Source organism: Cucurbita pepo, chromosome 19 (genome assembly GCF_057944985.1).
Source record: "Cucurbita pepo subsp. pepo isolate OVF chromosome 19, ASM5794498v1, whole genome shotgun sequence".
Classification (NCBI taxonomy): domain Eukaryota; kingdom Viridiplantae; phylum Streptophyta; class Magnoliopsida; order Cucurbitales; family Cucurbitaceae; genus Cucurbita; species Cucurbita pepo.
This window is the reverse complement of record NC_141816.1, coordinates 2496957-2510557: the sequence shown is the minus strand read 5'-3', so window position 1 is coordinate 2510557 and position 13601 is coordinate 2496957. Positions and strand designations below refer to the sequence as shown.

Genomic DNA, 13601 nt, shown 5'->3' with positions numbered 1-13601 from the left:
ATTAATTAGTTGATTTATGCCCCCAATTGGTGCTTCAGAAACTTACTTTAGTTTCTTTTTGAAGCATAGTTTGCATGGTCGGTTGAGAATAGGGAGGAAAATGACTTGCTGTGTTATTGGCTGTCTGTATATATGGGAGGGGTGGGAGTATTTAAATTTCTAACCTCTTGAACGAGAGTATATACCTTATTATTATTATCTTACTCTTTTTTTTTTTTTCCTTTTTTTCGTGTTATACTTGGTAGGGGTGAAACATGTCAGGCCTTGTATAAGATTGAACTGACCCAACCAGAAGTGATCTGTGTTGAGTTTGAATTGGCTCGCTTTGAAACAGGGTGGGTTGGTTTCAATTTTTTTATTTTATTTTAAGAGTCTTTCAAGTTCTCAGAACTCTATTTCTTGGGAGAGAAAGAAGGGTAAATAGGAGGCTGAGGAGGTGAAAAGAGAGAATGAAGAGAAAATGGGCTATGTAAATCCTGTGAGTTTTGAAGAAAAAGAACCTAAGCTTGCACAGAGGGAGAAGGTGTCAGTCGGCATTGGGGCAAGGCTGGGAACTAAATCGGTTTGGCTCGGTTTGATTAAATTGGCTTAAAAAACCGACCCAAATCAAACCGAACAGATATGGGCTCAGTTCGTTGGTTCGGTCCTATTTCTTTCACCTCTAGTACTTGGAATGTGTAAATAGCTTGCTAATTCAACGAGTTCGACTCAATATCGCTCTCGTGTGTGAATTGGTAGAGTCTAATATGCTTTCCAAGATTCCACACAACTTGGGATTTTACCTCGAGTTGCAACCTAATATTATGTGTCTTATAACCATAAGGGTCTGACTAATTTTACAAGATTTAATATTTTACGATAAGTTTTTACAATTGGACAAAATTGATATGTAAACCTTCAATCAAATGGGTTTTCATAAATATATTATAACTTTATGATATAGTTGATTAAAAGTAAATTTAATCATAATGTAATTTTTTTTTTTTTGGAAAACTGGACTATAATCTTTGAAATAATAAATCTGTAATCTATTCATTAAATTAATAATTGTACATTAAAAAAATCTCCTTATTTTAAGAATTAAAACTATTTTTTTTTCTTAATTTCAACTATATATGTGATGAGAATATTTGGAACTAGTGAAAAATATATATTTAATTAGCAACTATAATATTAATTTATTAACATAATAGTAATATATTTATTTATTTATTTATTTCAAAGATTGAAAAGTGTATAAAGGAAGGTGGAGGGATTTAATTCTCAAATTTAGTCGAATAAGTATTGCTTTTAGCTAAACCCTAAAATTTTAAAAATAAAAAAGTATATACAAAAAATTGAAAATATAATATAGTTTAAATGGAATAGAAGTTTTTTTTATTTTATTTTATTGCAGAATTTAAACAAAAATTGTTAAAGTAAATATTTATACAAATTTTGGAGAGTAGAATAATTAACTAAATTTTCTGCTGCAATAATATAAAAACGAATATAACTCAAATTGAAATAATTTTAAAGTTTTAAGATTTGTATAAATATATATATATATTTTTGGCTCTTTTAAAAACTGGTTTTTTATTTTTGAATTTCAGTAAAAGTTAGATGAAAATCGGAAAATAAATACAAATTTCAAAAATTAAAAAATTAAATAATTATATCATCATTCTTGTTTTTACTTTTTTATTCTCTAAATTAAATATAAAACATTTTTTAATAATTATTTTGAGATATTAAAATATTAGAGGAAAAGTCGAGTAGAGGCTCGACCAGTTTGTAGGGATAGTTAGAAACATAGGGATAATATAAGGGTATTATTGTAATTTCAAAATAATACATCATATTGGGAGACATTTTCCCACCAATTGAGATCAAGAAACGCCATACAGAAAGAAAAAGAAAGCTCTTCAACTTGGAGAATACCAGAAAAAGGTGAGGACCTTAACTGCTTGGTCAAGAAGAAAGCTCTTCAAAGAACATCGGCGAGCAAAAGCATCACCGGACGGCGCCTGAGATTTCGCCATGGACGTGGTTAAGTCGCAGCAAACATCATCACGTCCCATTGAGAAAGTAGTTGTTCATCCTCTGGTATTGCTCAGCATTGTCGACAACTTCTACCGAGTTGCCAAGGACACCAGTAAACGAGTTGTTGGAGTTCTACTAGGAAGTTCATTCAGAGGAATTGTTGATGTCACCAATAGTTATGCAGGTCTGTATTTCGTTTTCTTGGCAACTTGCTTTGGTTCTTGTTTTCGAGTTTCTTTGCTTGGATTTAAGAGGTTCTGGCTTGGTTTGGTTTCCGAGGAAATGTTAGAATGGTTGTGCTCTGTATAGGAAACTAGGGCTCTGTTATTAGGAACTGCATTAATTTGGCTCTACTGATTGTTATCTGAAGTAGGATTCGGGATTTTATGTGAAATTGTGGTTTGCATTGAAGCAACTTTGGTTTGTTGTTGTTGTTGCTGCTGCTGCTGCTTGTTATTAGGACTTGCATTACTGAACTTGAGTATTGCTTTTGTATGAAATGGAATTCTTCTCCTGTTATCGTTAACTAGATAAAACGCCATCGAGTTTGAAGTTGAAGAAGCACTTTTCTTGATAATTTTTCTTGGAATTTCTCTAAAGTGAATTTTCATTGATGGTTGAGATTCTTAAAGTTGGGCTCAAACCTCTTGGCTGCAAGTGCTCTAATAGTTAGTCATTTTCGAATGTATTTGTAATTGAGACTAATCCAGGTCTTCTAGTCATCTATATTTAGTTGTCGGGTTCAATTTTTGCTCGAGTTCATTTGTGTGCTAATTTGTTGAACGAGTTTAAACATTTCTTTTTCGAGAGAGATTTTCTAGATTTTGTTGAGAGTTATAGAACATTTACATCCGATTAGCCAGAGGTTCTTCAGAATTGTAGCACATTTCTAATATGCGAAGTGTCTGACTGCATTTAAATTATATATTCGCATCATTTCAGTGGCCTTTGAGGAGGATGAGAAAGACTTTAGCATATGGTTTCTTGACCACAACTATCTTGAATCTATGTTTTCAATGTTCAAAAGAATAAATGGTTAGTGTTTATTTTTAATTAATATCTTTTAATTTTCTTACTTACCTGTGTTCAATTTGAATTTCTAATTATCATCCTGTTAACTGTTTCAGCTAAGGAGTACATCATAGGCTGGTATAGTAGTGGTCCAACATTACAGGAAAATGATTTAGATATTCACCAATTGTTCCACAAGTAAGAACACTTATCTGCATTTGGTTTGAATATTTTGAATAAAGTGATGTGCTTCTATCTTTACATGGGGAGCCGTACTCAATATGAATTCTTGTAATTCAACTTTGATCTATCGAGGATTGATAAAGGATGTGCATAATCGATGTTTGGTTTTCTTTTTTCAATTATTCTTTTCTGCTACAGATATGTCCCGAATCCTGTTTTCGTAGTTATTGATCTGGAACCCGAGGATCTTGACTTACCTACCAAGGCCTATTGCGATGTTGAAGAAGTTCAGGAGGTATAGGCATGTCACTCAGTTGTGTATTATAGCATGAAAATTGGAGTAAAATGATTTGAAAGATGGATCACGAGAGTAGGAAGACTATGAGAAGATGTAGTAAGGAACAATTGTACTCTTTTAAAGTGATACTAATGCCTCATATTTCACAGAATGCTACTCAGAAGAGCCAAAAGATTTTTGTGCATGTGCCTTCAGAAATTGGAGCACACGAGGTTGAGGAAATTGGTAATTCCCGTGGGACAGAAACTTGCATTTCTATTTATGGGGTATCTCATGTAAGAATTGAATTTTCTCACCCTGCTCATCAACAGGAGTTGCACACTTACTAAGAGATGTTAAAGACGCCGCCATCAGCACGCTTGCTACTGAGGTCTGTCAGATTACTTCCATATTCATCTTTACACTTCACCTTTACTTCAAAGTGTGTGTGTGTGTGTGTGTATATTGATGAAAAACTAAACTTTCATTGAGAAAAAATGAAAGATACCTCAGTATATATCAAGTAATTGGGAGTGCCTTATGGCTCACAAAAAAAAATTCACGGAGAAATTGGAGTTGAATGAAGTTTCATTTTGCAGGTTTCTGGAAAGCTTACAGGTCTAAAAGGTTTGGATTCAAGTTTGCGAGAGATTCGCAGTTACCTTGACCTTGTTGTGGATGAAAAACTTCCTATAAATCATGAGATTCTATACTATTTACAGGTTCAATTTATGACATGTCCACTCTGCTTGCCGTCTCATTGTTTTTTTATGCATTCCCATATTGTATTTTTATTGAATACAGTACAAGATGTGATTTCTATGTTATAAGTTGGAAAGAAAGGTTAGAAGATAAAGACATACTCCCCCTAGACATACCAGCATATTAAACAGAAAGTCTTAATTCCACTTACAACTACAGTATATCATGCCTCTATGTGAAAACTATCATCCTAAAGAAGCTTTAAAATATCACCCAGACTGAGGAAACAACTTCAATATTATGTCAGTAACCGGTGAGACTTTTTAAATTCTCATCCAATGCCCTATTACGTTCCAACAACATCTGCTACTTACTAAGCTGAATGAGCCCATTGTTCTCGAACTTCTCTTATTCTGTGCTTTGATTGTTTTCATGGTATGCATCCTGTCTGTTATATTGAAACATGATTTAAAGTATTCGATTTAAAGTAGTTAGATATGATTCAAAGTATTCAAAGTACCAAGATTACAGGAGATTGTGAGTAGATTTGAATTTATCTCGGATTTTCATAATTTACTATTTCTAGTTAGTGTATAAGCCTATAAATATTGGAATTGCTTAACTCGTTAGGGAGAAAATAATAATAAAGCATGGCAGCTTTTATATATTCATATCTCTTTCCATATTTCTTTTCTCAATAAATTTGGTATGAGAGCCAAGTTCTTTATCAACAAAGTGAGTGATTATATTTTTTCACCCAACGAAAATGGTAGTACTTGATTTTTTTTCTTTGCACTGCTGTTACCTATTCTTTGGTGAGAAATATAAGTGGTGGAGCATCAAGATGAAGACCTTGCTCAGATCGCAAGAGCTGTGGGACTTGGTATAGCACGGGTTCGTTGATGTATTAGAACCCACAGTAGAAGAAAAGGAGAGACTAAGAGAAACCAAGAAAAATGATGTCAACGCTCTATTCATTATTCAGCAAGCAATTCATGAGACTATTTTTTCACGAATTACAGCAGCAACCATATCAAAGCAAGCATGGTCAATTTTACGGAAGGAGTTTCAGGGAGATTCAAAGGTCGTAACAGTGAAATTGCAAATGGCGAATCAATTGGACTTTTTGTCAAGAGCAATGGCAATAGCTAGTCAAATGCGTACCTATGGAGAGAAAATTTCAAATGAAACAATTGTTGCAAAGGTGTTGAGAAGCTTAACTCCAAAGTTTGACCATGTGGTGGCTGCCATAGAAGAAGCTAAGGATCTATCGATACTCTCCGTTGATGAACTGATGGGCTCGCTTCAGGCACATGAGTCAAGAATCAATAGATCATCAGATAGAAATGAAGACACTACAAATGAAGGAGACAGCCAACAACGAAGGCAATGAAAGAGAAAATATCCATTAAATATCCATTTAGCAGGGAGAAGTCGTGGAAGAGGAGAATTTCGCAGCTTCCATGGTGGTAGTGATAACAGGGATAGATGGAGAAATGATGGACAAAGGCAGTTCAATGAACAAAGTAATATGAGGAAGGTCTTACAAATTGCAGAAGGTATGGGCACACAAAAGCTAATTGTTTGTATAGAGATCAACAAATGAATTTCACAGCAAAAAAATGAAGAAGAAGAAGAAAAGCCTTGCATGACGTGTTAATCCAAAGAAAGGTGACTTAATAGTTTGTTGATAGCTGATGGTCGAACCATATGACAGGTACCTAATCCTTATTCCAAGAGCTTGATGATACGAAAAGAATTAAGATGCAACTTGGAAATATAAAAGAGAATGCATCAAAGAATTAAGATGCAACTTGGAAATATAAAAAGAGATGCAGTTGGAAATATAAAAGAGATGCAGCCCATTGAGAAAGCCACGGTAGAAGATATGCAGCCCATTGAGAAAGCCACGGTAGAAGATATGCAGCCCATTGAGAAATCCACGGTAGAAGAGATGCAGCCATTGAAAAAAAATGGAACATGAGATATGGTTGACTTTCCAAATGAAAAGTTCTATGGAGATTTACATGGGACATGCAGTCCATTGCGGTGGCCTGTTTATTAGTTTGGTAGAGATTTACAAAAAGAGGTCTATGTAATGCACCAGAGGGATTCATAAAGAAAGACAAAGAAACAAAGGTATACAAGCTGAGACAGACATTATACGGGTTAAAGCTATACAAGCTGAGACAGACATTATATGGGTTAAAGCAGACATACTTATTAAGATTTTGTGAAAAGAAAAATTCTGCTAATTCAAACGATTATTTGACATCTGCAACTTTGAATCAGGGGGAGTGTTGAAATATGATTTAAAGTATAGTATCAAGATTTTAAGAGGTTGTTAGTAGATTTAAATTTATCTAGGATTTTTATAATTTATTATTTTTTTTGATAGTGTATAAGTCTATAAATATTGGAATTGTGTAACTTTTAAGCATAACAATAAAGTGCAGCTTTGATATATTCCTATCTCTTTCAATATCCCTTTCCCCAACATGTTAGGTATGTTTCTTATAGAATGGATGAATCCACTTCCCCTTTGTTTGTCTGTCTGCAAATAGTAATGCCGAATCTGTTCAGTACATGTGGCTTGGAACAGCCCACATATATATGCTTTGAGGATTCTTAATACAGTGTATTTTCTTGTATCATTGACTACAGGATGTATTCAACCTGTTTCCTAATCTGAATGTGGCTGATTTGGTTAAAGCATTTTCAGGTAAAATAAATCGCAGCCTTTAAATATGCTGGTCATGGGATAGTTGTGTTTAGGTAGTTCATAACTTGATCTATATCAACCCCTTTATGCAGTAAAAACCAATGATATGTTGCTGGTCATATATCTCTCTTCTTTGATCCGAAGTGTGATTGCACTCCATAACTTGATTAGAAACAAGGTAACATCCTCTTTAATTTGGTACTTGCAATAGTAATATATTCACTGGAATCATGATCTGATGGTTATTATCTCTCATCAACAAATGTAAAGATGTTAAATAAAGAGCACGAGAAAGCAGAGGATGCAAAATCCGCTAGTGTTGCAGCTTCATCAGGAAAGTAAATCTTATGTTTGCTTGTCGGTTGAAGATACGTATTATAACTGCGGTCGCGGCTTCTTTCTCAACAACTATGTTTCTCCTACATTGCACAAAGCAAGACTCTACAAAAGAACCAGGTGCTCTCAATATTTCTCATTCCTTCTTTGGTCATATGATTTACTTCAATTTTTCTCTATATTTCTCAAAACTTGAACCGCTGATCTTTGTTAGTCAGTGAACCATATCTTAGTCACTTGATTGTTACATCTTTTGTTTTGAGTGGTTTATAGATTTTGGAATCTTAAATACTTTGTTTTTTGGACATCTTGTGTCTTTTTCCCCCTCTTTAAGTAAGTATTCTTCTTAGATAGTGTGTCAAAGAAGGATAATATGCAATGAAATCCTTTGCATGGAGTGGCCCCTCCAGACTGTGACAATGGAAATATTCTACTTTTGAAGGTTTTGTTTGTTTAGAAGGCTTTTGAAAAAGTTGTTGATGCTCCTCTTATCTTTGAATTCAAAAGAAAAAGAGGCCATTTTTTCAATGAAGAAATTTAGCAAATGTTTTTGTTGTTTCTTATATGGACAACCATTTTGATTTTTAACTTCATTTTAGTTTATATGAGTGAGAGGAAAGATTTGGACGCTTGATAATATGATATCTACTTTATATCTCCTCAAAAAATTGTCAGTGCTCATGTGCTTATATAAGACAATTTATGCTCTTGAAAATAAATATCATCTAGTTTCTTTATTTTGTTTTATTTATTTTTTTGAAATTTTCTTTAAAAATATGATTATTTAGTAATCATTTCTTTGTTTTGCAATTCATTTTTTTAAAAGTTAGACTTTTAGTTATTTATATTTTTAATTGGCTTATGAATAAATTAAAAGAAAGTAAATGGGGCGAGTCATGGTAGCTATATGTCGGATTTAGTATCTTATGAACTCGTTTTGCAATAAACTTTAATAGAGTTGGTCCGTTATTTTATAAGATTAGTTGAGTTGCTTTTTTCAAAAGTTGTAATATTGTAGTTCATCTTTCATTCGAAATTGTTATTCATTAGAATTGTGGACGGAAATTCCGGTGATGGAGATGTTTATTTGAATGAAGTAGGAAGGAATAGTAAAGTAAAAATTAAAAACAAAAATAGAAATGGAATATAAATGAAAGCCCTTAAATTTAATATGATGAGATGAGATGCATTTATAAGGAGATGGAGAGTTGAATGGCTGTGATTTTGACACTTCAAATTCAATGAGTCTTAAGTGCTGAGGGGGAAGTTTCAGTGGGGTTTGGTTACAATGGGCCCCCAAGAAAGGTTCAACTCAAGCTACAATGGTGCTCCAATTTCCATATAAATTTAAGACATTTGCTTTTAATTATTGGATTTGCAGCTCCAAAAAGGATGAGGAGATTTCTTTTGGATTTTATTTTATAATTATTGATGATACCCATTTAATGCTCTTTCCAACTTACAATTCGAATTGGTTAGAACTTTCTCAAAAACATCCTTATTAATGTATACGCAATTATTGCTATCTTTCCCTCATTTATTAGTATTCATCTCATCTCAGTTAGGACTATTGGGGTATCTAATTTCATTTATTCTCCCATCTTTTATTTCTCGGTGTTAGTGTTAATCCAACAAAATGCTTTCGCCGTTGGTGTTTTTTTCGATCTCTACTGAAAATTTCTTATGCCCCTACCGTACTCTAGCTTGGTACTTTCCACTAATTTATATAATTGTATCTTAATTAGATTGGAATAGTCTATCGTTGGAGTAACGACTAGTTTCAAAGACTTTTGCTATAATATGGTTATTAAAAAAAAGAGATTATTAAATTTATTATTCTAAACAAATTACAACTTCAATCATTGATAGTTTTCAACTAGAAATTAAGATTGACCTAATTTTCCATGTCATCTAAAATTATATAAAAATATTAATCCACTTTTGGTTCATTTTTTAAATACGGGTATATTTGTCCTTGGGCTTTCAAAATTAAATTATAATATCTCTTATTTAATTATTCATAAAAATGAACTTCTATTGATTTGACTTCTTATTATATAGAATGTATTGCACATATTTTTAATTAATTTATGGACTAAGGTACAGCATTTCTTTAATAATTAATTAATAAAATAATAATAATAATAATGGAGGGTAACTTTTTTGAGTACGTAATGAGACAAATTAAAGTTTTGTTTGTCTGAAATAAAATACCCAATTTGACAAACTTTTCTACTCCCACTTCTTCTCATTAAAATAAAAATAATAACTAAAATCCAATTATAAACCTAAAATTAATTAATCCACCCTTTTGCTTTTAAAAGTTTTTTTAGAATTGGGTTTATTTAATCTTCATATTATTATTTTTGTATTTAATGAATTTCTGCCCTTATTTTACTTATCCATGATAAATAAATCAAGTTGAATTACACAATAAATTTATTAATCTTCATATTATTCTTAATTATATATTTAATGAATTTCTATCATAGATAAGTAAATCGTATTAAATTACACTATAAATTACTTTCAAACAAGTCTAAATATTTGGTTGGTTTAATTCAAAAAGGTTACGGAGAATCATTACAAAAAAAAAAATAAAATTCAAAATTCAAATCTTACAAAGTTTTTAAAATATGACTTTTTGAAAGTTAGAAATTCATTCAAATAGGCAGAAGTTAAAATTTAAAATAAAAAAAAAAACTACACATGAAAAATAATAAATAACAATAAGCTAAGCAAACTAAAAATTAAAATTAAAAAGGAAGAAAGAGAAAAAACACACGGTAAAAACCAAGAAATTTACCTCAAGAATTACAGAAAATCAGTGGTAAAGGAAGCTGTGGGAATCAAACAGCTGAAGAAGAAGAGGAATTGAAGAAGTGGATGCAATCTTTGACAGCTTCAGCTCTGTGAGATTCTTCCATGGAATCCGACACCGAATGGGATCTGTTGAAGTTAGTAGCGGCGGAGGCCTTTTTTGAACACTCTGACCTCTTTTTCAATGACACATAGCGTAGAACTTTGGCCACTTTGGCTCCTACGCGGCGGAGGAAACTTTCCGGCGAGAATCTGCCGGATTTTGGCAGCCGGAAAACCCACAACACTGTGATCACCCTTTTCCTGTTTCTTTGGAGAGTTGTTGGCTTGGCGGTGCCTTCATCTGACCTCAAACTCACTCCTCTGCTTGACCTTATTTTTGACATTTTTTTTCCCTCTTTTTTGAGACACACAGAAACCAAATATATAGAGTACGTTTTAGCTGTCTCTAGCCATTTTCTCTCTCTCTCTCTCTCATTGAATTTTTAAAAAATATATAAATTGGGTTGTGTCCCAATGGGATCGACATCATTAAAACATTATTTTATGAATCAACACGGGTTAGCTCAATAATCAAAATGGTCTTGAAAAAAATAAGAAAGAACGAATTCAGTTCAGGTTGGCTACCTGCGACCAAAGGTTGTTGAGTAAAATTAATCGAATATATGACCAAATAATTTTTTTTCTTTTCATTTTTAGTTCCAACATTTTAGTAAAAAAAAAATCACTTACATAATTATTTTCTTTTTTTAAAATAATGAAGGTCAATTATGAAAGTTGTAATTAAAAAAAAAAAAATAATAATATTCCTATGGGAATATTTATAATTTTTGTAATTATATATTTTTAAAAGAATAGTTTTTATAATTACTATTTTTTATAAATAAAAAAAAATAGCTGAAAATACTGCTAAAAATGTCTGCGTTGAGGAAAAAGGGAATTGGAGTCTTGCCCAGAAGTGGGCCTGCCATATCTTGATGGGCTGCAATTTCGAGCCCACTTTCAGTCTATTTGGGTTCTAACACAAGAAGATGGGCCTAATATCAGTCAGGTTGATGGGCTCACTCTAGCCCAACTGAATAAAAAAAAAAAAAAAAATATATATATATATATATATATATATATATATATATATGTATATGGGCTCCTTACGGATTAAAAAAAGAAAAAACCTTTAATTATTAAGTTAAATGATAATAAACCTCATATTATCTATTCATTTTCATTTCTTCCAAAATATAACATTAGGTCATTAGACATTTTATGGTGGTTATGCAGTTGGCTAGCGCGTAAGGCTCATAGCTTTGAATTATTTTGAGGTTGAGAGTTCGATTTTTTTTTCTTTTTTTTAACGAGGAGACTTTTGTCACTTTTTCTATTATTTTTCATTTCTTCCAAAAATATAACATTAGGTTGTTGGACATCTCGGGGTGGTGGCGCAGTTGGCTAGCGTGTAGGTCTCATAGCTTCGAGTAATCCTGAGGTCGAGAGTTCGAGCCTCTCTCACCCCAATTTCATTTTTTTACGATGTTTTTTTCATTAAATTTAAAATGTGAGGTCATCTTTTGGGTCTTTAGTGGACTTTGCTCGACATGAGGAATAAGGCCCATCGAAAGACTTTTGTCACTTTTTCTAATATTTTTCATTTCTTCTAAAATATAACATTAGGTCATTGGACATCCCGGGGTGGTGGCGCAGTTGGCTAGCGTGTAGGTCTCATAGCATCAAGTTATCCTGAGGTCGAGAGTTTGAACCTCTCTCACCCCAATTTCTTTTTTTTTTTTTTTTTTTTTATTACAATGAGACTTTTGTCACTTTTTCTATTATTTTTCATTTCTTCCAAAATATAACATTAGGTCATTGGACATCCCGGGGTGGTGGCGCAGTTGGCTAGCGTGTAGGTCTCATAGCATCAAGTTATCCTGAGGTCGAGAGTTTGAACCTCTCTCACCCCAATTTCTTTTTTTTTTTTTTTTTTTTTTTATTACAATGAGACTTTTGTCACTTTTTCTATTATTTTTCATTTCTTCCAAAATATAACATTAGGTCATTGGACATCCCGGGGTGGTGGCGCAGTTGGATAGTGTGTAGGTCTCATAGCATCAAGTTATCTTGAGGTCGAGAGTTTGAGCCTCTCTCACCCCAATTTTTTTTTTTTTTTTTTTTTTTATTACAATGAGACTTTTGTCACTTTTTCTATTATTTTTCATTTCTTCCAAAATATAACATTAGGTCATTGGACATCCCGGGGTGGTGGCGCAGTTGGCTAGTGTGTAGGTCTCATAGCATCAAGTTATCTTGAGGTCGAGAGTTCGAGCCTCTCTCACCCCAATTTCTTTTTTCTTTTTTTTTTTTTTTTATTACAATGAGACTTTTGTCACTTTTTCTATTATTTTTCATTTCTTCCAAAATATAACATTAGGTCATTGGACATCCCGGGGTGGTGGCGCAGTTGGCTAGTGTGTAGGTCTCATAGCATCAAGTTATCTTGAGGTCGAGAGTTTGAGCCTCTCTCACCCCAATTTTTTTTTTTTTTTTTTTTTTTTTTTTTTTTTTTTTTTTTTTTTTTTTATTACAATGAGACTTTTGTCACTTTTTCTATTATTTTTCATTTCTTCCAAAATATAACATTAGGTCATTGGACATCCCGGGGTGGTGGCGCAGTTGGCTAGTGTGTAGGTCTCATAGCATCAAGTTATCTTGAGGTCGAGAGTTTGAGCCTCTCTCACCCCAATTTTTTTTTTTTTTTTTTTTTTTTTTTTTTTTTTTTTTTTTTACAATGAGACTTTTGTCACTTTTTCTATTATTTTTCATTTCTTCCAAAATATAACATTAGGTCATTGGACATCCCGGGGTGGTGGCGCAGTTGGCTAGTGTGTAGGTCTCATAGCATCAAGTTATCTTGAGGTCGAGAGTTTGAGCCTCTCTCACCCCAATTTTTTTTTTTTTTTTTTTTTTTTTTTACAATGAGACTTTTGTCACTTTTTCTATTATTTTTCATTTCTTCCAAAATATAACATTAGGTCATTGGACATCCCGGGGTGGTGGCGTAGTTGGCTAGCGCGTAGATCTCATAGCATCAAGTTATCTTGAGGTCGAGAGTTCGAGCCTCTCTCACCCCAATTTCTTTTTTCTTTTTTTTTTTTTTTTTTATTACAATGAGACTTTTGTCACTTTTTCTATTATTTTTCATTTCTTCCAAAATATAACATTAGGTCATTGGACATCCCGGGGTGGTGGCGCAGTTGGCTAGTGTGTAGGTCTCATAGCATCAAGTTATCTTGAGGTCGAGAGTTTGAGCCTCTCTCACCCCAATTTTTTTTTTTTTTTTTTTTTTTTTTTTTTTTTTTTTATTTATTACAATGAGACTTTTGTCACTTTTTCTATTATTTTTCATTTCTTCCAAAATATAACATTAGGTCATTGGACATCCCGGGGTGGTGGCGCAGTTGGCTAGTGTGTAGGTCTCATAGCATCAAGTTATCTTGAGGTCGAGAGTTTGAGCCTCTCTCACCCCAATTTTTTTTT

At 32.7% G+C, this 13601-nt stretch overlaps 2 protein-coding genes and 1 non-coding gene across 3 annotated transcripts; 2 read left to right on the top strand and 1 right to left on the bottom strand.

Annotated features, from left to right (window-relative positions):
* Positions 1–1693: 1693 nt before the first annotated feature.
* On the top strand, positions 1694–8289 carry LOC111781508 (26S proteasome non-ATPase regulatory subunit 7 homolog A). The gene is made up of 10 exons (XM_023662147.2): positions 1694–2206; positions 2965–3057; positions 3150–3231; positions 3415–3511; positions 3664–3739; positions 3826–3884; positions 4093–4215; positions 6860–6917; positions 7010–7095; positions 7188–8289. The coding sequence occupies exons 1-10, from the start codon at positions 2020–2022 to the stop codon at positions 7257–7259; spliced, it is 933 nt and encodes a 310-aa protein (XP_023517915.2). The 5' UTR covers positions 1694–2019; the 3' UTR covers positions 7260–8289.
* A 1755-nt stretch (positions 8290–10044) lies between these two features.
* LOC111781626 (uncharacterized) lies at positions 10045–10539 on the bottom strand. The gene has a single exon (XM_023662315.2). The coding sequence runs from the start codon at positions 10457–10459 to the stop codon at positions 10103–10105; it is 357 nt and encodes a 118-aa protein (XP_023518083.2). The 5' UTR covers positions 10460–10539; the 3' UTR covers positions 10045–10102.
* Positions 10540–11500: 961 nt separating this feature from the next.
* On the top strand, positions 11501–11584 carry TRNAM-CAU (transfer RNA methionine (anticodon CAU)). The gene is given in 2 exon segments: positions 11501–11538; positions 11549–11584. It is a non-coding gene; the product is annotated as a tRNA-Met (tRNA).
* The last annotated feature ends 2017 nt before the right edge of the window (positions 11585–13601 follow it).